Genomic DNA, 25,673 nt, shown 5'->3' on the forward strand with positions numbered 1-25,673 from the left:
ATTCCGATAATTTTTTATGTAAGATTAGAAAATAAAGTGAATTAAGTAATGCGATCTTTCTGACGAATGTGCGGCAAAACCTTGTATGGTACATGATCGAATGGTGATACTATATAAGGAAATAATGCAAGGTCAAAATAAGCATTATCCATAGAATTGAGAAAGGTGGTTTGAGATAATTTGAGCATGCTGATCGAATCAGTGAAGAAAGAACAGTTTAACAAATTTATGAGGGTGTTAAAAATAGAATCAGGGGGAGAAGGAGGAAAACTTGGCAAAATCAAGTATTTCAAAGACTTAAAAGCCGTTTTGTCAGGAGTCGTAATAATCGGTGGGTATCTATGAACAGATGCACGATTTTTTTACCACAATGACAGCGCCATATATTAAACGTTACACGCAATACTAACATTACTCAAGGCGGACAGCGTGCTTCTTGACAGTTGCTTTTTTCGTCAGTGCTTTAGATTAAATTGCTGGTTCACAGATTATTATTTATTTATTTAAACTTCATGTACAGAAAATAAATAAGTACATTGACAGGCTTATTGCTAAAAAGTAATATCTTACAACCAACCAAATAATAAGTAATTATAATGTAACTTTGTTTTAAAGTCACTATATATTTGTAGTGCATTATCTGCTTTGGAATGCATTAATCCAACTCAAATTACTGATTTACGGAAAAAAATATTTATTTCGCAATTCAAACAGACTTTTCAAACGAGCTTAAAACGAATACCAAAAACTTAACGCTATATTTTTAAATTATACAGAAAACCGACAGAGAAATGAGAAAAAAGTAATAAAATGATTTATATTTTTCAAAAGCAATTTTCTTGGTATTTGAAGCGTTATACTGCAAATATACGTGCATTTTAAACCAGTTTATGGATTTTATAAAAAAAAACGCTAGGTAAACGCGGATATTATTTCCTCTTTTTTTTCACTGAGAGAAAATCTTTTTATTTCGACTACTTTCATCCATTTTGCCAACTCCGTGCTTCATTTCCATACATAAGGCATAGTACCAGATTTTACTAACAGTTTTATTTTAAATATATAAATTGACAACTTAACTGGCAGTACACAATGGAGTTTTGGTACAAACCCTAATGTATGGAGATGGAAGTGAAGCATGTGAAGCACGTTATATATATATATATATATATATATATATATATATATATATATATATATATATATATATATATATATATATATATATATATATATATATATATATATATATATATATATATATATATATATATATATATATATATATATATTATATATATTTGTCCGCTTCCGTAGTGTAATGGTCAGCATGCTCGCCTACCGTTCTGGAGGTCCCGGTTTCGATTCCCAGGGGGGTTTAATAAATATAAGTGATATTTATTAAACCGTAATAAATATAAGTGATTTTTCACTCTAATATTTATTCAATATTACACTGGACTGGTACCTGAAGTGGAGGGCTGATCACCTTTCCTTCATGTGTAATCGATCGAGATAACACTGCGTTTATATGAAGCAGTGCCCTATGCACCATTGGGGTGCGGTAAGGGATTTATTAATATATATATATATATATATATATATATATATATATATATATATATATATATATATATATATATATATATATATATATATATATATATATATATATATATATATATATATATATATATATATATATATATATATATATATATATATATATATATATATATATATATATATATATATATATATATATATATATATATATATATATATATATATATATATATATATATATATATATATATATATATATATATATATATATATATTATAGTTATCTTTCCACACAATGTCTGTCATTTTGAAGCAGCCCACTCACCATTAAATGTCGGTCGAAATACATAGTTTATATTCCACATTTCAACACGTCCACAGCGAAAAACCCCCTCAATCCCAAACGCATAACATTATGAAAGTATACAAAATATATCAAATCAAATATAGATCGTTATTATTATAACATAAATGTGGATTTTTTTTAATTGGCTATATTTTTATTAATGTCACTATTTTTTATCATTATTAGTTAAGAATGTTTGGCCAATTTCAGGAAGCGATAGAAAGTCGCCGAACCGCGGCGTCAACCGACTTTCAGCTGTCAACGTTGTTTTTTTTCTTAATTTTTTCGTTGCGTCACATTACAAAATATTAGTAAAAGTAAATTCTAGCCCTTATTTGCACCCAATCCACACCGCATAGGGCACTGCATCGTACAGAAGCAGTGTTATCTTGATCGTTGAATACACATAAAAGGTGATCGATCAGCTGTGCGCCTCAGGTATCATTCCAGGTTAATATTAAATAAATATTAGACTAAAAAATCACTCCGCCTCCGTGGTGTAATGGTCAGCGTGTTTAGCTACCGTGCTGGAGGTCCCGGGTTCGATTCCCAGGGGGGGAGGTGAAAATAAATATTAGTGATTTAACACTGTAATATTTATTTAATACTACCCTGGACTGGTTCCTGAAGCACAAGAGTGATCACCTTGCCTTCATGTAAGTAATGATCAAGATAACACTGTGTCAATTTGATGCAGTGCCCTATGCACCATTAGGTGCGGATAAGGGTTTATAATATAAATATAATAATAAATCACTAATATCTATTTTGACTTTCCTGGGAATCGAGCTTGGAATTTCCAGCATGGCAGCCTAGCGCGCTTACCACCATACTATGGAGGCAGACGAAAAAATATAAATGGCTAAAAATAAAGTTTGAGTTGTATTTTATAAATGGTATTATTTATTTTTAATGTAATTGAAACGAGAGTACGATAAATTTGAAACACGGGGTATTAAAGTGTTACGTATTCTAGGCACAAGTTGAGGCACGAGCCTCGCTGTAAATTCCTCGAATTTCGCTTCGAAACACGCCCACAGCTTCCATAAGAATCTTGTAAATGTAATAATTATATTACGGCTGTACGGAATAACGCGCCTCGCTAAAGGTTAAATGTCACGATCGGCTAAAATTATAACCAAACGGAATTAATCCATATGATGAATGCGTTATGATAATTTAGAGATATGATTTCTAAATAAAACCATGTATGTATGTGTTATGTATTGATTCGGCATTTACTTTGTGGTAAGACATGTTAAAATGATTAAGGAAAGACTTTATTTTATTTATTGTTTCGGCATTAACTTTGTGGTAAGACATGTTACAATGATTAAAGAAAACACTTGTTTTTTACCACATGAGTTTTATTATAGACTACATGTTTCAGAACTTCCATCATTCAGGTCTGTATAATAATAATTATTATATTTTAGTTATTATACAGACCTGAATGATGGAAGTTTAACTTCTGAAACATGTAGTCTATAATAAAACTCAAGTGGTAAAAAACAAGTGTTTTCTTTAATCATTGTAAGGAAACACTTGTTTTTAAACGACATGAGTTTATAGTTTTTATTTTATTTTATTAGTTATTATATTTTAGTTATTATTCAGACCTGATGATGGAAGTTTAGCTTCCGAAACTAGCAGTCATCAATAAACTCAAGTGGTATAAAAACAAGTGTTTCCTTAATCATGTATGTATGTGTTATGTATTGATTCGGCACTAGCTTTGTGGCACGACATGTTAATTATAAAAATAAAATATAAACACTTGTATTCTTCATCTTCGAACCCATGTCCACACCCCCAATGGTGCATAGGGCACTGCATAATATAAACGTAGTGTTATCTTGATCGTTAACACACGAAGGGAAGATGATCAGCCCTCCGCTTCAGGTACCAGCCCAGGGTAATAATCACTTATAAGTTTCGAAAACTATTGTTGTTTTCGAAACTAGTCGTGTGTAATGAAATAAAACCCATTAAGTGGTATTATACAAATGTATGAGGGAATAGGAGGTTAATGTTTTAAATTGTATTTTTACATTTTAACCAGCGGAAATGGCTTAATTGCGTCTTTATCAAATTAAAATACATTTCGATCTAAAAATATTTACCCCCCATAACGTTCCCTCCGATAACACGGTACCTATCTCAACGTTAAAGAGGGATCTGCTGTATATATCAACCCTTTGCAGTCAATGTTTAATATCGTTATGTTAAAAAAAGTTATGTTATCAAAATAATTCAAAATAAATCAAACAAGTATGATCTGGAAAAAAAACAACATGGATTATTCCAAAGATTACCATAGATTATTCTCTATTCATAGACTCTCCTCCATAGATTATTCCAAAGTTTTTGTAGGTAATTTTAGCTTGAAAAGCCTTCTACAAAAAACTTTCTCCTAGCTTTTGGAGTTTTCTCATTTGAAGTGAGAATCGATTGCCTTCGATAGTGCTTCAATAATAATAATTAAAGCCGAAATAGATTTAAACACTTGTTTTGAGATCTTTATGAGGTGTTTATTATTTTTATATCACCAGGGTCGTTTGTTAAGTTTTTGAAAGTAGGTCAAGCCGAATTTTGGCGACGCATTGTTCACATTTAAGAAATTTGTGAAGAGAGCCTACCTAGCAGTTCTGTAACAAATCGTACATAGCACTGATAAAATTTCAATTTCAAATCCAGTTTTTAATTCATATATCGCTCACTCCTTTCAACAACGTCATTTATCAAAAATCGTCAATTTTCAGTTGTGCATGTTTTCGGAATGCCGAGAAAATGTACTATATCCCAGCAAAAGCGGCATATTTTTAACATAATATTTTCCCGCTACAGGGGAGAAAGTGTTGTTTTTGCATTTTGAAGAAAAGGTATTGTTTAATTATTTTATTGTATATTTATTTTTTTAAATATACTAAATATTTTTCAAATGGAGAAAAAACAGTCAGGTTTTACATAAAAACATCTGTTGCACAGTAAAAAGTTCAATAAGTGGCTTGATATTTATTTTTAATACATTTTATTATATTTTTAAACTTCAAAAACGATCTCCTGAAAAATCAAGTTTTTTTTTAAATATGACGTTGTTGAAAGGAGTGCACGATATGTCACGAATATAATATCTCTCTAACATTATTTTGGACATCTCAACATATATGTAGAAAAATATGGAAGTCTGGGCATTTACAGGGCTTACGACCATCATAGGCTGGTTTATGTGATCACTTTACACACGTGTAACATTCAACATTTCTACCCAACCACACTATCGTAAAACGGGGCTACTTGAACTTTGATGTGTTACTTGAGCCCAGTACAAAAAAAATCTGTATTTGGTCTACAATAATGATCGTATCGTGACAATAAGTGTCACATGTCAGGGAAACAATAAATCATGTCGATGCGTTCATTATTGTAGACCAAATACAGATCTAAATAAAAAAAATTGTACTGGGCTCAAGTAACACATCAAAGTTCAAGTTCTACGGTACTCAAATTATTGAAACTTCTAGATACTGAGCAAACTTGAAAAACAGTGTTCACTAAAGCGAGAGTTCACTAAAGATATCTATGTTGGGAGAAGGAAAGCTTTCAATAAGCAGAAGCTCTTTCATTTGTATGTGAGGTCCGAATCCTGGATTACATTATCATACTTGAGAAACGCTAGAAAACATCATTTTCAATATTTATTTAAGCTTATAATTTGACCAGTTACTTTATTCACAACATTTTTAATGTGTCCATTTTGAGTAGATGTCAATCGTGGTTATAATTGGCGAATGGTATATTTATGAAAAATTTTGAAATAAAAAAATAAATGGATATAAGTCGATATCGAAAAAAGTTTCAGACGATAGGTCAATACCACAATAAAATAAATTAATAAAAAACTTTTAAAAGAAGACATTTTTTATTTCTTTAGAAATCATGTTATGTGTTTTTATTTCGCAGATTCCAGCATTTGAAGGAGATTATTAGGACCGAGAGGGCGAGGGAATTACAACAGCAGAGGGCGGCTGAAGAGCTCGCAGCCCGCGCCGCAGCCCTGAAGGAAATCGCAGGAGGCCAGAGGTAAGTCACCGACCTGACGTAAATTTGACTGTTCTGTAATTCACACCACGCCAGTGCCGGACTAATACAGGCGATACTTGGTGATAAAGCAGGGTAGAATAATGTATTTTTAATTATTTGCAAATTTTGATATTTTCACCCCTTGTAAGAAGATGAGCGCTGGATACAGGAATTATTTAACATTCCTTTTTCCTCCTAATTGTCTCTCTTCCAGGTATTTGCCGAATTCCAAGACTTAAATCTATTAAATTACTACCTACATGTGAAAGGGATCCTAGAGTTTTGGAATAAGACCATTGCATATATACAAGTTCCAAAAATTATGCCTGAAATGGTGATTATTACACAGGTGTATAAAGCTCAAGCCAGCCAAATGTCAGGTCATAAGCCCTGGTATGCTTAATCTTTCATACTGTTTCTCATAAAAACGATTGGTGTTTCATTTCAAGTTGAGACACCTCTATAAGCACTAAAGAGATATTAAAAAAACAGTCAATATCATTTCTACGTCACAGATCAATGAACCACTGTCGTAAAGGAGGCATTTAATGAGAAGCAAATTTGTTGTTTTTATTATGTTCAATCATGAACAGTCAAGTTTAAATTTAAAATTGAAAATTAACGTAAAGAAGTCAATATATAAATTTAATATTATAAATATCGCTCACTCCTTTCAACAACGTCATATATCAAAAATCGTCAATTTTCAGTTGTGCATGTTTTCGGAATGCCCATAAAATGTACTATATCCCAGCAAAAGCGGAATATTTTTAACTTAATATTTACCCGCTACAGGGTAGAAATTGTTGTTTTTGCATTGTGAGGAAAAGGTTTTGTTATTTTTTTTTAATATATCTAATTTTTTTCAAATGGAGAAAAAACCTTCATGTTTTACCTAAAAAGATCTGTTGCACAGTAAAAAGTTTAATGAGTGGCTTGATATTTATTTTTTATACATTTTATTATATTCTTAAACTTCAAAAACGATCTCCTAAAAAATCAAGTTTTTTGATATATGACGTTGTTGAGTGAGAGGTATGAAGTCAACTGAAAAAAAGGTTACCGTCAAACGCAAAATAAAATTATAAAAAGGCAAATTGAAAAAAACATGGTATTTTACAATTTTAATGAATTTAAAAATATGTAATTTTAGATAGAGAGACAATTAAAAAATATTATTATTATATAAACAGACGAAGAACGGTTTTGCGCCTGTGGTATAGGCAATTGACGTAACAAGAAAATTGTGGGTTGAAAAGGAGAATGAAAATGTTTCGAACAATATTACCAGCCTATTTTAACACCTACTTTCTGTTTCCTTAATATAATAAAACACTTTCACAGAAAATTTTCCTGTGAAGTTTTCTTTAATGTATTTTTTAAATGATATTTCTTACAAATGTCAAAATGTTCATATGTTGTTACATACATTTACAGAACAAAGCGAAAATTTCTTGAATATTTCTTTCAAATACCTTGTGCTTCATTTTATATAACATTATAAAATAAAACGAAAACATTGTTTTAACCACTTTTATTATTCTATCAAATATCAATATTTTGATAAATTTTTACATAATATTATTAATAGATAATTTGTGTTACATAAATTTTCATAAAAAAACCAAAACATCTAGAATGTTTTTTTAAAATACTTTGTGGCACATTCATAAAACTTTTTAAAATAAAACTAATATTTTTTAAACCACTTTCATCTTTGGAACTTTTCTTCAACCTGTTTCGACATCTACCTTGATATCTTTAGGGATGGATATCCATTTCTGAGGATGATAAGGTAGGAAAAAAGTACCAAAAATAAAAGAGGATAAAATAATGCTGGCGATTTATTTTATAAAGTTTATAAAATGTGCCACAAAGAATCAACTAAATACATTAATTCCATCAAAATAATATGAGTTGTTTGCTTTTTTCCCGCATAAGGAAACGCTTATTAAATTGACATTGGCAAAAGCAATATATTCTATATGCAAAGCCATTATTTGTAAAAATAAAATAAAATAAAGAAACGATTCATAATTCTACAGGCTTTTAAACTCCATTTAATGGTGCGTAAGGCACCACAAATAGATCATCAATTACATTATTGATAAAATTTAAGTTTTCTTAAATAAAAAATATTTAAAAATAAATAAAAAGAGGCAAACACATATCGCGCACTCCTTTCAAGAACGTCATAAATCAAAAATTGTCAATTTTCAGTTGTGCATGTTTTCGGAATGCCCAGAAAATGTACTATATCCCAGCAAAAGCGGCATATTTTTAACTAAATATTTACCCGCTACAGGGCAGAAAGCGTCATTTTTGCATTTTGAAGAAAAGGTATTATTTAATTATTTTTTTAAATATACTAAGTATTTTTCAAATGCAGAAAAAACCTTCAGGTTTTACTTAAAAAGATCTGTTGCACAGTAAAAAGTTCAATAAGTGGCTTGATATTTATTATTTTCTGAAACTTTAAAAACGATCTCCTGAAAATTTTCTGTTTTTTTTTATTTATGACGTTCTTGAAAGGAGTGAGCGACATGTATGACATGTATTGGTGTTATTCCAAGAAAAGGTTACATGTTACATCCATCGTAGAAATAATTCTCATTTTACTGGACAAAAACCTACTGAGCGTGGGAGAAATTTCAAAGAAATTCTATCGATGTTATCAATTGGAATTTCATGAAAGTCGAGGGAAAAAATGGAAAGTTTACGTTTGAAGTTGAACGCTTTTGATAAAACCAAAAAAACTTTTTGATTTCTCTATGACTTGTATGCGATATTATAAATATCAAATACTCGTATACGATATTTTAGATATGCTCTGAATTTTCAGGAAATTAAATTATATTTTTAATGAGAGCTTTTTATATTTTCAGTAAAAAAATCTCCAAGATAAAATTTGAAAAATGATCCTTTTAGACAAAAAAAAGAATTTCATTCTACTTTTTATTTATTCGTTGTACCTGTTGGATTTAAGTTTTGTACTGATATTGCTTTGAAGTCTTTTTTTCAACAATGATTAGGGAGTCGTCATCATCAGACTGAGAGGCTAGATTTAAAAAAGTAAAAAATGTATATATATACACAACAACGCAGGGGGTTTAAAACCATGATTTTTTAGAAAAAAAAAATTATACAAAATTGTCCGTTTTTTTACTGTTGACAAAACTAATAAATCATCACGCCGCTTCCCCAAAGAGGTAGGCAGAGAGAATAGAATGCCACACTGTTCTATCTTTGCAAACATTTTTCGTTCTTCCACATTCAAACATCATCTCCTTTATACATTCACCACGATTGTTACGATAGGTAATTGAAAGGTAAGGAGTTGAATTTATTTATTTTTTTATTTTTTGATAAAGTCCAATTCCAATATATTTTCTAAAAAAATCGCGCGTGGAGGCGAGACCGACCTCCTACGCGGCCGATCGCGTTCTGAACTAGAACGACTGAGATCTCAGCCTTTATAACTCTTAGAAGCTGTCGTTCCAGTCCATTCTGAACTTTCAATACAAAAAATTTACTTTGCGTACACTTACGAGTATATTAAATGTGACTTAGTAAATAACAGTAAAAAGTTATACAGATAAAATTCTGACTTGTAAAGAAATGTCCATACAAAAAGAGATTAACAGAATTTTCCACTACCCTCGTCTATCTAAAATAATATTTTTCGCTGGTAAACTGCTGGCGATAGGGTGCTAAAATATAAGGGCCATACGTGCCTTTTCAATAAGGCGACTGATAACGATTCGTTAAACGAGATTTTCAATGATAATTTGTATCCGTGCCAACCTTTCATGAATTATCTTAGGTTATGACACGATCCTCGTCTATGTCCGCCTCCGTAGTGTAATGGTCAGCACGCTCTGCTACCGTTCTGTAGGTCCCGGGTTCGATTCCCAAGGGGGGGAAAATAAATATAAGTGATTTTATTCAATATTACCCTGGACTGGTACCTGAAGCGGAGGGCTGATCACCTTTCCTTCATGCGTAAAACGATCAAGATTACACTGTGTTTATATGACGCAGTGCCCTATGCACCATTGGGGTGCGGATAATGGTTTTATTATTATTATTATTATTATATGACACGATAGTTCGTAAAAATATTTTTTACCTAATATTGTTAAATAAATTAACAAAGATTTTTTCATTTTCAAGTTATCGCTTAAAGCAGCTGATACGCAGCTCTTCCCTTTGTATAAAAGAAAAAAAGATGCTTTATCTCTGTAAAGACACCTATTACATGTATCTATAACCTATGTATGAAGAATTCTGCCTAAATATGTACTAATAACTTGCTATAGTGTAAACAACATTTTGAGTATGTCCAAATACTTTTTACTTTTACAAATCTGGATTATCTCCAATTATAGGAGTTATTTTTCTTTTTTTTAAAAATTTAGATTGGTGAATGTTACGCGTGTGTAAAGTGATCACTTAAATCAGCTTATGACGGCCGTAAAGCTCGTAAATGCACAGATTTCCATATTTTTCTTCATCTATGTTGAGATGTCGAAAAATGACATGAAAAATAACTCCTATAATTGGAGATAATCCAGTTTTTTTATTAAAATGAAAAAAAATGTGTTTTTATTATTTACACAAATATTTCAATTTCATACTATTTCTGTGAGCCTAAGCGGCTCATTATTAGAAATAGGTATCAAATTGTGGTAGAGTGGGTTCGAACCGAGAAACTCTGACTCAAGAGTCCGCGACACTAACCACAAGCATTTGGACACACTCAAAATGGTGTAAATCAGCTAGCCTATTAAAATCTTATTAAGATAAAAAGAAAAAGAGAAATATAGATAAAATAATAAAAAATGGAATAGAGAAAAATATTTTATGTATCCCAATTTTTGTAAGCCGCGCGCCTCGTTTAAATAAACATTGTGCCCGCTGTAATCTCCTCCGGCGCCTTTTGATCTCAATTCACCGAACGAACAAAAAAAAACGCAAAAAATGAGATAAGTAGGCTCGTCGGCAGATAGGTACCTACGGGGCGAAAGGCCGGTAGTCGTTGGCGTTCGGCAGCCATAAAATCGACAAAGCGAAAAATGAAAATATGAAATATGGCGCGTAAAGGTGAAACGGTTTCGCGCGCGAACAAAAGCGCGGCAAAGTACTTCCCTCTGTGATAATCGCGCTTTCATCAAAAAGGTCCGTTTTTCAATGGCCGAGCGAAATCGATCGACGCTTTGAAATCGATGTGAATATTTAAAAAAAATATTATGGTTACAATTAAAAAAAAATAAATTTTTAATTGATTTTCTAAATATTTCTACTTACAATCTTAAAATTAAGAACGCAGTACTCTCTAATAAGGAGTTTTTTATATTATTTTTTGACATCTCATCAAAGATGAAGAAGAATATGGAAGTCTGGGCATTTACGGGGCTGACGACCGTCACAGGCTGGTTTAAGTGATCACTTCACACACGTGTAACATTCAGTAATTCTACCCATTATTGACAACCACACTACTCAAATTCTTGGAAGTTCTTGAATCACTAGAACTTCACTAGAGACATAAATTGGTGAGATTTCTTCTTCATCTTTGATGAGATGTCAAAAAATAATATGAAAATAACTCCTGTAATTGGAGATAATCCAGATTTTGTGAACAAGTATTTGGACACACTCAAAATGTTGTTTTAATTACCCAACGTCCAAGTGACTGAAATCTAGACAGAAATGTGTTGGAATCTGGAGCGAGTGAAAATGAAAAAATTAACCGAAAGAATAATAAAAACTCCAAAAGGTATAAATTGACAGAAAATATCGAATAAAATGTCGATATTTATTTGCCAATGCCATTGGAGTTTAGATAAGCGCTCTTAATCGAATTAACTAACAAACCAGCTCAGGGTTAGGCAGAGAGAATAGAACGCCACACCAATCTGTCTTTGTTAACATTCCTCATCTCTTCCACATTCATACACCTCCTCATACATACCCGACGATTAATTCAACTCCTGACCCGACCGCTTTGAATTATTTGATATACCTGATCATGCAAAGTTTTCCTCGGTCTTCCTCTACTCAAGTTTTCAACTACATTCTTCTTGCAAATTTGTTTTACTAGCCTTTTTTCACCCATTTGATTCACATGCCCAAACCACACAACACATTTTTCTTAATTTTAGCGATATCTAATGCTTATCTCAGCCTTGCATGGATTCCTTATATCACCATTCGAAAATCTAAAATACAGTGTTTTGATTATCGCTTATCTAATATACATTCGTTTTAGAGATCGCATTTCGACCGCATTCAGTCTACTTTCATAATTCTTTTGCCAACTCCATGCTTCACATTCGTACATTACACTCGGTACCAGGACTCCATTGTGTACAGTATACAAATTTATCTAATTTTAATGGAAAATATAAATCATCAACTTATGTCGCATCCAATACTTAATGCCGTTTGCGTCCATTAGCTTCGATATTTCAATCAATCGATTTTAATGAACTCCACGAGAGTAGGTCATCACATCACTATTCTGCAATCTCCAATAAGCGTTCACTTCACGTCGGTTCTGCTACGTGCAAGGCGGGAAAATTGAAAGCGTTGATTGGCTGGCTGTCAAACAGGGCTGACGGCTAGAAGCGGAACATATAACCCTAGAGTCTACACACACACCAGTGATTGAATATTAGAAATTTAACCTATTCACGCTTACCACCTAGAAGAAAATCTATATTTAATATTTGAAATTTAGTTTTTATGTCTGATCGCTATCTACACCCAATGGTGCATAGGGCACTGCATCTGTTCGACTCGATTTTAACGTAATCGCTATTCACAAAATGCCGAACCCTCAGGAAAAGGTGGACTGTTGACTGTCATTTATTGTAATTGATAGTTGGTGGAATTGCATATTGAATTGTTGGGTAATATATCCAAAACAAAACAAGGTTTTTGTTGGATTGAATTCTACATTTATTTATGTATATCTTAATACGTGACGCGTTTCGTCTTCTTAGTGTTTGATAATGTCATAAGAAGACGAAACGCGTCACGTATTAAGATACACATAAATAAATGTAGAATTCAATCCAACAAAAACCTTGTTTTATTTTGGATATATTACCCAACAAATCAATAGACCTTATGTTCCACTAGAAGAGGGTTGGGTATTTTGTGTCCTAGCTTGGTACCAATGTCTTTCATTATTTTTATCATGTGTGATACCACCTCTTGTGACAGTACTAGCGAGTTATTATTGATTGTCTTCCACCATCTTAGTTGTCTTAATAAATTGTTCTACTAAGTGTGTGCCTCGGCACACTGGTGTACCGTGGTGATTAGTTGGTGTGCCTCGGAAAAAGTCTAGTTTTGTCAAAATAATACAATTGCTCCAAATTTTGATTGCCTGTGCTCAGTTAAGTAGGCTCACATTTCGCATTAAACATAATATGTTAAATATGTTACCATAATATGGTAAATATGCACCTCTGAAATTTCTTAATTTGGAAGGTGTACCTTGAAAAGAAAAAGTTTGCAGAACACTGTCTTAAAACATAACGATAATTTGGTTTGTACTCCCGTATACATACTACGAGTGTCTTCAGGAGAAACAAAAATATTTAAAAAGAAAAATGAAGATCATCCTTGCTTGTATAAGCATGACTGGGTTTTTTTCCCTGGTTTTGTTATAGACGCCATGTTCTAAAGCGTTATCGTTGTGGATAACAAGGGATTACTCTATTTATCATCTAGTCTGCATTGGGTTAAGCTTTAAGCCGTATCTACTAGCGACTAGAATAGGGTTGCCTAGAATAGGGTTATCTCGAAATCCCACCGGGTTCTAAGACAGCGATTCAATTCTATCAATTCAGCGATTTAAAAAAAAAAATATTAGAAATTTAGATTTTTAGATATTTAGATTTTTTCTCACTAACTAGCCGTCATACCGTTTGTCTGCAGGGGTGGGCAGAGAGAATAGAACGCCACGCCACTCTGTCTTTGCAAACGCTCTCCGCTTCTTCTGTATTCATGCATCTTCTTATACATATCTGCCGATTATTCTGGCCTCTTACCTGACCGCTTTTGAAGTATTTGACATACTTTGTCATACCCCGGGTCTTCTTCTGTTTCTATTACCACCTATATTCCCCCCATAAATTTGTTACAAACATGTGTAGCAATTGATCAAAAGATTTAAACTGTAATGCATTTTTTCCGTAGTGTAGTAGTAAACGCATTTGGCTACAGTGCTAAGGTTTCGAGTCCGATTTCTAGGGGTTCTAATTAAACTTTCACGTTAATATTTCATTAATATTACCCTGGACCAGTATCTTAAGTGAAGGGCTAATCTCCTTTCCTTCATGTATTTGACGATCAAGATAACACTGCTCATACAATGCAGTGCCCTATGCACCGGTGCAGATAGACGCAGAGTTGAAAAAGAAAACCATTCTAAAATATGGTTAAGAAATCGCATGAAAATTGAATAAACTTTTTTTAAATGGCTATTAAAATAGCCCATCAACCGTATTCTACAAGCAAGTATACAAATGCTATATTGGTGTTAATTTTGGGATATTTTCTGGAATTTTGGGATATTTCTAGGCGTATTGGTGTGAGTGGCAACCCTGGGTAGGTACCCGAAGGGCCTTTCTTCCAAAATAGACTCGACCCATTTCCATGGGATGAAATCCCATTTCGCATTTGTGCCCTCAAAAGGTTCTTCAACCTGTTAACGCTTGATAGAGGGGCTTTGTGATTCTGTTGGAATAGGACTTCTGGCCTAGTAGAATAATATTCTACAAGTAAACAGTTACTGGGGAATGGTGTGGAGCAGGGGTGTGCAAACCACGGCTCGCGGGTTCTTCCATTATTTTCCGGGATTTTCCATTATTTGTCAAGAAATTATAGATAATGGCAGAAAAATTAAAATGTGGTCTCAGATCAACAAGAGGATTCTCAAACTAACAATAGGAGGTGAACTCAAATATAAAATGTCATGAGTTTTATGAAATATATATTCTATTCTAATATATTATTGGATTAAAACCAATATTTTTAGCTTTTCCACTTTATTTTTATTTGACCAGCGACCGGTTTTCGTCGTTACCGACATCATCAGACTGGTGATGTCGGTAACGACGAAACCCGGTCACTGGTCAAATAAAAATAAAGTGGAAAAGCTAAAAATATTGATTTTAATCTAATAATATATTAAAAATGCAATTCCATCACGAAGTGTCAGTGGATAATATATTCTATTCTAAAAAAATGACTAGTGTGGTCGTCAAGCGTAGGTAGAATGGTGAATGTTACACTTGTGTAAAAAGATCAATTAACCAGTCTATGACAAGTTATTAAACCATATCCGCTCCCTAGGTGGAGCATGTGGAGTCCACAAACTGTCTCCAGGCTTTTCTGTCGGCTGCCAGCTCCCTTGCATCCTCCCAAGTCAGATCCGCGTCCCGAAGTTCTGACGAGAACTGCCGACGAATTGTCAGCAGTGACAATGACAAGTTATAATAATACAAATACCCAGACTTCCATATGGTGTTGTTGAAATATGGTGTTGGTCCTTAGGACTTATTGATGTAATCAGTATGGCTGGAAAGTTTGAGGATCCCTGGTGTAATGTTTTGGTAGAATCTCGATCGAGTGCATTCGCTTTTTAGCTGATGAGTTTAAGAACGTACTCCAAAATCTAATGTACTCTGTATGAAAAGGATTAAATCGAGATTACCATAATTTTCGTGAAATTTTTCTATCATACATCGCTCACTCCTTTCAAGAACGTCATACATCAAAAGACTTGATTTTTCAGGAGAACGTTTTCAATGATTAAAAATAAAACACATTGTTTTAAAAATAAACATCAAGCCACATATTGAAATTTTCATTGTGCAAAAGATCTTTTTAGGTAAAACCTGAAGGTTGAATTTATTAAAAAAACTAATTAAACAATAACTTTTCATCAAAATGCAAAAACAACATTTTCTGCCCAGTAGCGGGTAAATATTAAGTTAAAAATATGCCTCTTTTGCTGGGATAAAGTACATTTTCTGGGGATTCAACTGAAAATTGAAGATTTTTTATTTATGACGTTCTTGAAAGGAGTGAGCGACATATCGCTGGTTAAATGCCAAAGGACAACGTTTTTACGTTATATTTTTATATTTAACTCTTTATTCCAAAAATGGTATCTAAATCGACAAAATTTTCTAGCACCCATGATTCTAGCGTTAAAAATGGACATTTCTATTGAAATGGGAGATTTCTCTTGGAATATAAAAATGTTTTAGATACCATTTTTGGAATAAGGAGTTTTTTTGCATTGTGGCCTTTGGCATTTAACCAGCAATATATTCGTAAATAGCACATCTGGAAAGAGTCTGCGAGATAGAATAAGTAACACCAGAATAAGAAAAATATGCGAGATCGAAGATGTCGTTAGGTGGGGAAGGCAACGTAGAAGACAATGGTACTTGCGCGTGTGAGGAGAATGGAACCATCCAGACTCCCCCACATTGCACTTTAGGACCAAGGTAAATATCTCCCACATAGAGAGATGGATTGGCAACTGGAAATCGACATCAGAGGAGGCTAATCCTCTTGAAAATAGGCCACAAGGCAATCACCAAGATGAAGGAGAAGAAAATAAGAAAAAGATTTGTAACCGTATTCAGAAAAAAAGTTAATATTACGTTATATTTTAGTCTAAAATAAAAAAGATTCAGTAAAAATTTACTACGCCCTGCGTCAGTCCATTCTATAGTATGGGGTTATTGGTTAGGGTGGTACGAGTAATGCATTATTTTATTTTTTATTTACTTAAATTGTATACATTTCATATTATTTTTTGACATCTCATCAAAGATGAGGAAGAATATGCAAGTCTGGGCATTCACGGGGCTGACGACCGTCATAGGCTGGTTTAAGTGATCACTTTACACACGTGTAACATTCACCAATTCTACCCATTATTGACAACCACACTACTCAAATTCTTGAAAGTTCTGCATATATGAACCAATTTAGAAACCTTGTTCTTGAATCACTAGAACTTCACTAGAGACATCTATTGGTGAGATGTAAAGAAGCTTTATATTAAGCAGAAACTCTTATATTAGTATGTGAGGTCCGAATCCTGGATTATAATCACACACATGAGAAACGCCAGAAAATACCATTTTCATTTTCATTATTTAAGCTTATAATTTGACCAGACAATTTATTTACAACATTTTTAATGTGTGTCCAAATACTTGTTCACAAAATCTGGATTATCTCCAATTATAGGAGTTATTTTCATATTATTTTTTGACATCTCATCAAAGATAAGGAAGAATATGCACATAAGAATATAATATTGAGTAGTGTGGTTGTCAATAATGGGTAGGATTGGTGAATGTTACACGTGTGTAAAGTGATCACTTAAACCAGCCTATGACGGGCGTCAGTCCCGTGAATGCCCAGACTTGCATATTCTTCCTCTTCTTTGATGAGATGTCAAAAAATAATATGAAAATAACTCCTGTAATTGGAGATAATCCAGATTTTGTGAACAAGTATTTGGACACACTCAAAATGTTGTATACATTTATTTTAAATACAATTATAAACATTTTTTGCAGAGACCCACCAAGCCACCTTGTGTGTCTTGTCGGTAGAGTTCTTTTTATACATTTTTGATTGTTTTTTATCCATTCTAACCTGTTTTTTTTAAAGTTCTTAACTTTCATTAACTCTTTTCTTTTTAAAACCTTAAATGTAATTATATGGTTTTAAAAAGATATCGAAGAAAAACTTTTTTCAATGAAAAAACAGTGTTTTAAGAAAAAAATCAATTACATACGTAAAATGTTATCTGGATTTAGTGAAAATTAAGTTGCTACTTCACGAATGCTGGACCTTATCCCTCCAATAGATGACTTTACTGAATGATAAATCACTACTTAATTTCAGCGCCATACAAAAATATCTTAAAATAAATTTGTATATCATATTTTTAAACGAATACCGCAGTAAAATCGTGGCTTTATTAAAGGCTTGTAATAAATTTATTTGAACCGGGGGTAGTTTTATGAGGTCTTGTGTCCAGATTCATTAAAAGCGCCGGGTTATAATTTATAATAATGTATGTAGGGGTGGGTGAGGTTTGCTCGAATGGCGGCATATAATTTAAACAAAAAAGGAAATTAACGATTCGGGTCGTCCTTTGTGGACAGAGAGGTAGTACGTGACCTGCGGACGTTTAATAAGGACCGTACACCCCGTCGCCGTCGACTGAATAAGATATTTCAGTGAATTTTAAAATTAATTTAAAAAATCTTTCTCCAGCGCGATGCTAAATATTTTTTCCGTCAGGACTAATTTTTCTCTAACCCTTTAATTGATGTATAAATTTTTAGTTAAAAGAGAAATATTTGTGTTTGTATTATTAACAAAAATAGTGCCCGGCTTCATACTGTTTTTTGGGTGATTCCATTAGTTTTTTTTTGTTGCTACGCAATACACGCGTTTAGGATTTAGTTTTTGGTAAGGGAATGTAATAAATTATGGGTATTTTAATGTTTTAAATGTTTTAGAATTTAATAAACCCTGATGATGAAAAGGTTCTTGTCGAAACCGGTAGGTTAAAGTGTAATAATAATGAAAAAGTGGTTAAAACAAAGTTGTTTCATTTTATAAAGTTCATAAAATGTGCCAGAAATCTGCAAAAACATTTATGAAAAAATACTTAAATTTCATACTGTTTTATACTATTTCTGTGAGCCTAAGCGGCTCATTATTAGAAATAGGTATCAAATTGTGGTAGAGTGGGTTCGAACCGAGAAACTCTGACTCAAGAGTCTGCGACACTAACCACGGGACCACAAGGGTAGAATGTCAAATATATTTGTTACCATAGTGTTTTATATTTTATTTTGCATAACTTAGATGACTTTTTAACTTTAACTTTTGTCCGCCTCCGTAGTGTAATGGTCAGCACGCTCGGCTACCGTTCTGGAGGTCCCGGGTTCGATTCCCACGGGGGGTAAAATAAGTGATTTTTTTTATAATAAGTGATGTTTTCACTGTTATATTTATTCAATACTACCCTGGACTGGTACCTGAAGCGGAGGGCTGATCACCTTTCCTTCATGTGTAAAACGATCAAGATAAACTGCGTTTATATGACGCAGTGCCCTATGCACTATTGGGTGCGGATAAGGGTTCTATTATTATTATTATTATTATTAACTTAAATGATAATAATAGTTTTGGATAATTTTTATAGTGCCGCTATTTTAGATTAAAGCCAACCGCTTCAAAACCTAACGCTTCAAAACCGGTGCTTTTGAAGCACTAACTTTGTGATTTTCTATTTTATAATGAAAATGTAACTTTGTTTTAAAATCAGTTTATATTTTTTTTTATTTTAACTTAATTATTATGTCTACCGTTTCGAAGCTAACCGCTTCTTTATCAAGACTGATTAATACTAAAACACTATCTACTTAACAATATTCAAAATATTTTGACGGCTAGGCAAAAGATCTTGGGTCACTCAACAACCCTGATCCCTTTTGACTGTGACTGCTAATCAATACAAAAAAATAAAAGCACTTGAGATATACCCAAGCATCTTTGCCTAACCGTCAAAATATTTTGAATTTTGTTAAGTAGATAGTGTTTTAGTATTAATCAGTCTTGATAAAGAAGCGTTTAGCTTCGAAACCGGTAGACATTATAATTAATTTATAATAAAATATTTATAGTGATTTTAAAAAAAAGTAACATTTAAATTATATACTTTTTTTTTCATTCAAACCCTTATCCGCACCCAATGGTGCATAGGGCACTGCGTCATATAAACGCATTGTTATCTTGATCGTTTACACATGAAGGAAAGGTGATCAGCCCTCCGCTTCAGGTACCAGTCCAGGGTAATATTGAATAAATATTACAGTGAAAAAATCACTTTTATTTATTTTACCCCCCTTGGGAATCGAACCCGGGACCTCCAGAAAGGTAGCCGAGCGTGCTGACCATTACACTACGGAGGTGGACAAATTATATACTATGCTATATGTTTCACATGCGGTGTTTTACTTGAAATTGAAAATCAAATGGGACGTTTAACAAATCAATTTGGACTATTTACAAAACAAATCGGACGTTGTATAGTATTTTATAAAAAAGGTTAGAATTTAAAAAAATATATTCAACGTAGTACCCATGATTCAGAGTAGGTAGTGTTGAAAATCTTGTTTGAGAAATTTTCAGTACACATCGCGCGCAAGTAGGTAGTGTTTTAGTATTAATCAGTCTTGATAAAGAAGCGGTTAGCTTTGAAACCTTTAGACCAGTGATTCTCAAAGTGGTGTATATCGACCCCCAGGGGTCTACGACGACTTGGAAGGGGTATATGTCAGCGAAAAAAAATTGGGGGTCCATGAAAAAGAAATGGAGGTCAACGACATCAGGTTTATTCCTAAGATTAAAATCATTTTGTGTAAAATGATTTTAAAATCATTCAAGATTTGGAGGTCCTGGGTTCGATTCCCAAGGGGGATAAAATAAATTTAAGTGATTTTTTCACTGTAATATTTATTCAATATTACCCAGGACTGTTACCTGAAGCGGAGGGCTGATCACCTTTCCTTCATGTGTAAACGATCAACATAACACTGCGTTTATATGACGCAGTGCCCTATGCACCATTGGGGTGCGGATAAGGGTTTTATTATTATTTTATTAAAATCATTTATTTTTTGCTTATTTATTGTATGTAACAGAAAGCAAATTTTAATTTGAATTAACCTAACATGTGTGTATTTTTTGAATTTTCATTACACTTTATAAATTGTCACACACGTTATAAATTTCAATCTTTCAATGTGCACTACATACATCGGCTTTTAAAAATACATTAGAAGATAGTGAATTTGCTGAAAAAGAATATCAGGTAAGGGGGGATCTACCAAAAATCGAAAAACATGGCAAGGGGTCTACGAGACAAAAAAAGTTTGGGAACCTCTGCTTTAGACATTAGAATTAAGTTATAATAAAATATTTGTAGTGATTTTAAAACAAAGTCCAATTTTAATTATAAAAATAAAATACTCTTTTTACTCTCTGTTTTACTCAGAAGGCCAGTAGCGAAGATGTCATTGTATAAGGTAAACCACAAAATTTTAAATCGAAAGTTTCAATTTCGCTTTTATTTATCTTCGTGTAATCCAAACACCACTACTAAATAAAAAAAAATAAAAGTTCTAAATAAAACTTTTATGCGAAATTGGTATTTTCGCCATATTTTAAGCCGAACCGGTTGATACTCAAACGCAAATACCGTAAGACAGTGGCTCTCAACCTTATTTGTACCATGCCCCACTTTAACGAATCTCGAGGCCCCCCTATCAATTTTTCATTTACCAAACAAATTCTGAAAAAATGTAATTATTCCAATTCAAAAATGCACACATGAAAAATATATTATATTTATTTCTTCATCTTCACACCCTTATCCGCACCGCAATGGTGCATAGGGAACTGCATCAAATAAACGCAGTGTTATCTTGATCGTTGTTAACATATGAAGGGATGGTGATCAGCCCTTGGCCTCAGTTACCAGTCCAGGGTAATATTGAATTAATATTAGAGTGAAAAAAAATCTATATTTATATTTATTCGACCCCACCCTGGGAATCGAACCCGGGACCTCCAGTGCGGTAGCCGAGCGTGCTGACCATTACACTACGGAGGCGGATGAAAAATGTAAATATAGATTGTAAAAACTTAAATGCAAACATTGTTTCGTCTATTTGATTTTGAAATTTTAAAAAAATATATCCTTGAAAAAGGGTGCCGAAACGCCGTTCCACCGCGTTACATGGGAAAAAAACCTATCCAAAAAGCATCGGTATTTCTATCTATCACTAAAAATAATTTGGAAAAATGCAAATAAAATATCAATTGCTGCCATCATGTTCTACAAGAGTCAGAGTTGCAATTTTGTTTCGATTATGCGTTTTTTAACAACGATGCAACAAATATTAACGATTTACATTCAAATTTTCCCCCCAGTGCACAGTGTGTAATTTGACCGATCTGGTTTTACTTTAGTACTGGTAAGTTTATTATTTGCATAAAAAAAATATTTAATGAACAATTGAAATTATATTTGGTAACAAGTCAGTCCATACAGTAGGCTTTAGTTTCGTGTAGTGAAAATTAGGAAAAAGTGCCGAGGAAAGCCGAGAAAATTATATGAAAAACACCTTTGAATTTGTTGCAATAAAAAAAATACTTCTTAAAATTTAAAAAAAAAAATATTTATTTATTTATTTATTTAAACTTCATGTACAGAAAATAAAAAGTACATTGGCGGGCTTATTGCTAAAAAGCAATATCTTCCAACCGACCAAAGACGGACTAGTGATATTGATCAAAACGTTTGATACCATATATAGCCGTTTGCAATCAGTGGGCAGATAGTACTTGAACAATTAAAAAAAACATAAATTACAAATTGACATTTAAAAAGAAACATAAATTAACAAAAGACGATAATAAGGAGGGCAAAGGAAGAAGGAATTTAGGGAAGGAGGTAGAGGGAGGAGGTTTGATCGACAGTTAGGATTCTAATGACAGATAGTAATGTCTCAGACGTTTTTAAAAGTTAATACATATTATTGTCTGATGTAATAGATTTTATCAAAAAACTAAAAAACAATTAATTAACAATTAGACAAAAAAGTATTCTAGGATTCTAATGATAAATAGGTAGAATTCGGTAGCAAGTTTAAGAAAGAGAGGAGGGGTCAGGGGAGGAGGAGATGGACAGTTAGGGTTCTAAGGTAAGATAATGATGTTTCAGGCGTTTTTTGAAGGTTAAGATAGAAGATTAAAAAAAAAATGTATATAGTACTCGTATACTGCATCCGCAACTGACTAGGAGTTGAAATCTGTTGTCACGCTGCTTATCAACTTTGCGACGTGATACATAATACATATTTGAGCCTATAAATAAAACAGGTATGCAGAAAATTGCACCGGTTATTGATTAAGAAGTTCTGATATTTAAATATGTAAAATTAAAATATGAAAAAAACGATTAAAGGTAAGCTAGATCGGTCATATTGCACACTGCGCGGTGCACCGCGGTGGGGCGTCCAACGTTGAGAAACACTGCCGTAAGATGTACATGCCGAGTATTTGATTTCGCCTCCAGTTTCGTTAATTTTCCGCTTCGCCATCGTCGGAACGAATTATTTGCCGCAAAATTATTCATTTGCGATTCGGCTAGCAAAAGTTTTGTTGACTTTTCAAAAGCTCCTAACCGATGTTTCACAATCGAAACTTCAGAATATCTGGGCACTCAAATAACAATAAATTGTTTTACATTCTATTCACATAAATAAGGCTTTGATGTTAAAAACGCCTGAATTCGTTCGATGGCAGAGCCGCATTCTAAATGTTAAAAAACGGATTTTTGTGTTTTTTTTTAAGAACTCCACAGAAAAGGCGATCGGCTAAACTTTATCCTATTTTCGACAGCTTTCGCTCAAAAAATACATTAAAATGCATATTTTCATATTTTTGAATATTAAAAACAATCAAATTTGTTCGATGACACAGCCGCAATGAATAAAAAAAAATAAGACAAAAATAGAGAAAAAAAATGTACATTTTTTTGAAGAACTCCACGAACGATCGGCTAAATTTTATCCTATTTTCAGAAGTTTTCAATCAAAAAGATCAAACTTTGAAATGCATTTTTATTTTTAATTGTTTAAAATGTAAAATAAGAAGGTAAGTAAATAATTACAAAGAATGTAAAAAAAACTGTTTTTCGTATATTTCTTGGAGAACTCCACAAAAAAGGCGATCGGCTAAATTTTTCCTATTATCGGCAGTTTTCAATCAAAATTATCGATCTTTGAAATTCACATTTATTTCTTATTGTTCAAAATGTAAAATAACAAAGTAAGAACAGACTAACAAAAATGTAAAAAAAAACTGTTTTTCGTATGTTTTTTTGTAAAACTCTACACAAAAAGCGACCGGCTAAATGTTTCCTATTATCGGCAGTTTTCAATAAAATGATCGATCCTTGAAACGCATATTTATTTATTATTGTTTGAAATGTAAAAAAAAAACTGTTTTTCGTATATTTTTTGTAGAACTACACAAAAGGCGATAAAATAAAGATTTTGTTAGACAAATTTTTGTAAGTTTATTTTTAAATCACGTGACCAGTTCGTCCTTTCAGACGATGGTATTATATGCGTCTCCAGCTGTGTATACGCTAAGAGCGCACTTTAGAAACACAAATAGAGCCTTCTACGGTTTATTGAACACCCATTTACAGCTTAGAGAAATCAATGAACCCAACAGACACTCACAAACGAATTACTTGTGGATTCTAAAAACACGCCTCGGTTTTGTGGTCATGTTGAACTTTACATGTGAAGTTCAACAGTTTTTGGGATATTTAAACCTTCAACAAAGACTAATGAGTAACTGTTACTAATTTTAGTTAATCGATAGGGATCGATTCGTACTTTATCTCGGTTTATATTTCTATGCAGTTTTTTTAAAGGGAAATATTGGTGTTTTTAGATTAAAGTTTAGTAATGATATTTCTTGGTGGAACGCATTATAACAGAATAGAAAAGAATAAAATATGAAGTATTCAATGGTTGGGTAATATATCCAAAATTAAACAAAGTTATTGGATTGAATTCTATTTTTATTTGCATATATGTATATGATAATATGTAACGCGTTTCATCTTATTAAGACATTATCAAACGCCATTGAGTGTTTGACAATGTCTTAATAGGACGAAACGCGTCACATATTATCAAGTATATGTAAATTAAAGCGGAATTCAATCCAATAACCTTGTTTAATTTTGGATATGTTACCCAACAATCAAAACTGGAATTTTTCCAACTGTCTGCAGTTACAATAAATAAAGTATTCAGTTTTTTCTATGTAAATTTTATTGAAACACTGACCGAGTTTCGTCGTAACCGATATCATCACACTGGTCGATGATGTCGGTTACGAGGAAACCCGGTCGCTGGTCAAATAAAATTTGTGTGGAAAAAACTATATAGTTTTTTAGACGTGAATTTTATTCAACCAGCAAATATTATTTGACAAGCATGATGATGTCGAATGCGGGACTGTTGAAAAAATACTGATTGAAAAAATAAATTTGGAAAAAGCGTTTTGAGGTTTGGTTTTTCAACTGGCAACATTTTTCCTACAGACTGTTAATTTGACTGTTGACAGTTGATTTGTAGTAAGTACGTTTTGCCATTTTACCACGAACAGACTGAATGACCATTATGAGCGGCGTAGGTTCGGAGAATGGGCGAAAACAATATTAAGCTTGATCCTTTTTTTCAACGAAAAATTTTGTTCACCGATGAGGCACATTTTTGGTTAAATGGCTATGTTGATAAGCAAAATTGCCGAATTCGCAGTGGAGAAAACCCAGAAGCCTTTGTCGAGACGCCCTTACATGTATTAAAAGTAACTGTTTGGTGTGTTTCATGGGCAGGTGGAATCATTGGCACATATTTTTTTTAAGACGATGCAGGTCAGAATGTTACGGTCAATGGAGAACGCTACAAAACCATGATTACCGACTTCTTCGTATCTCAGTTGAATGGCATTTATGTGACAGAGC

General features: G+C 32.7%; 1 protein-coding gene and 1 long non-coding RNA gene across 2 annotated transcripts in view; one reads left to right on the plus strand and one right to left on the minus strand.

Moving 5' to 3' along the window:
* Positions 1–25,673, minus strand: part of LOC148306978 (uncharacterized) — a 166,553-nt gene that overhangs the window by 97,095 nt on the left and 43,785 nt on the right. The gene's annotated exons all lie outside the window — the stretch shown is intronic.
* The window catches only part of LOC148306979 (uncharacterized), a 110,265-nt gene that overhangs the window by 50,324 nt on the left and 34,268 nt on the right, over positions 1–25,673 (plus strand). The window contains exon 6 of the mRNA XM_088264147.1: positions 5,876–5,995. Within this exon, the coding sequence (XP_088120273.1) occupies positions 5,876–5,995 (120 nt within the window). The remainder of the gene's footprint in view (positions 1–5,875; positions 5,996–25,673) is intronic.

This window comes from Brachycentrus maculatus, unplaced genomic scaffold (assembly GCF_059751285.1).
Source record: "Brachycentrus maculatus isolate JH-2025_06_01 unplaced genomic scaffold, ASM5975128v1 h1tg000216l, whole genome shotgun sequence".
NCBI classification, from domain to species: Eukaryota; Metazoa; Arthropoda; class Insecta; order Trichoptera; family Brachycentridae; genus Brachycentrus; species Brachycentrus maculatus.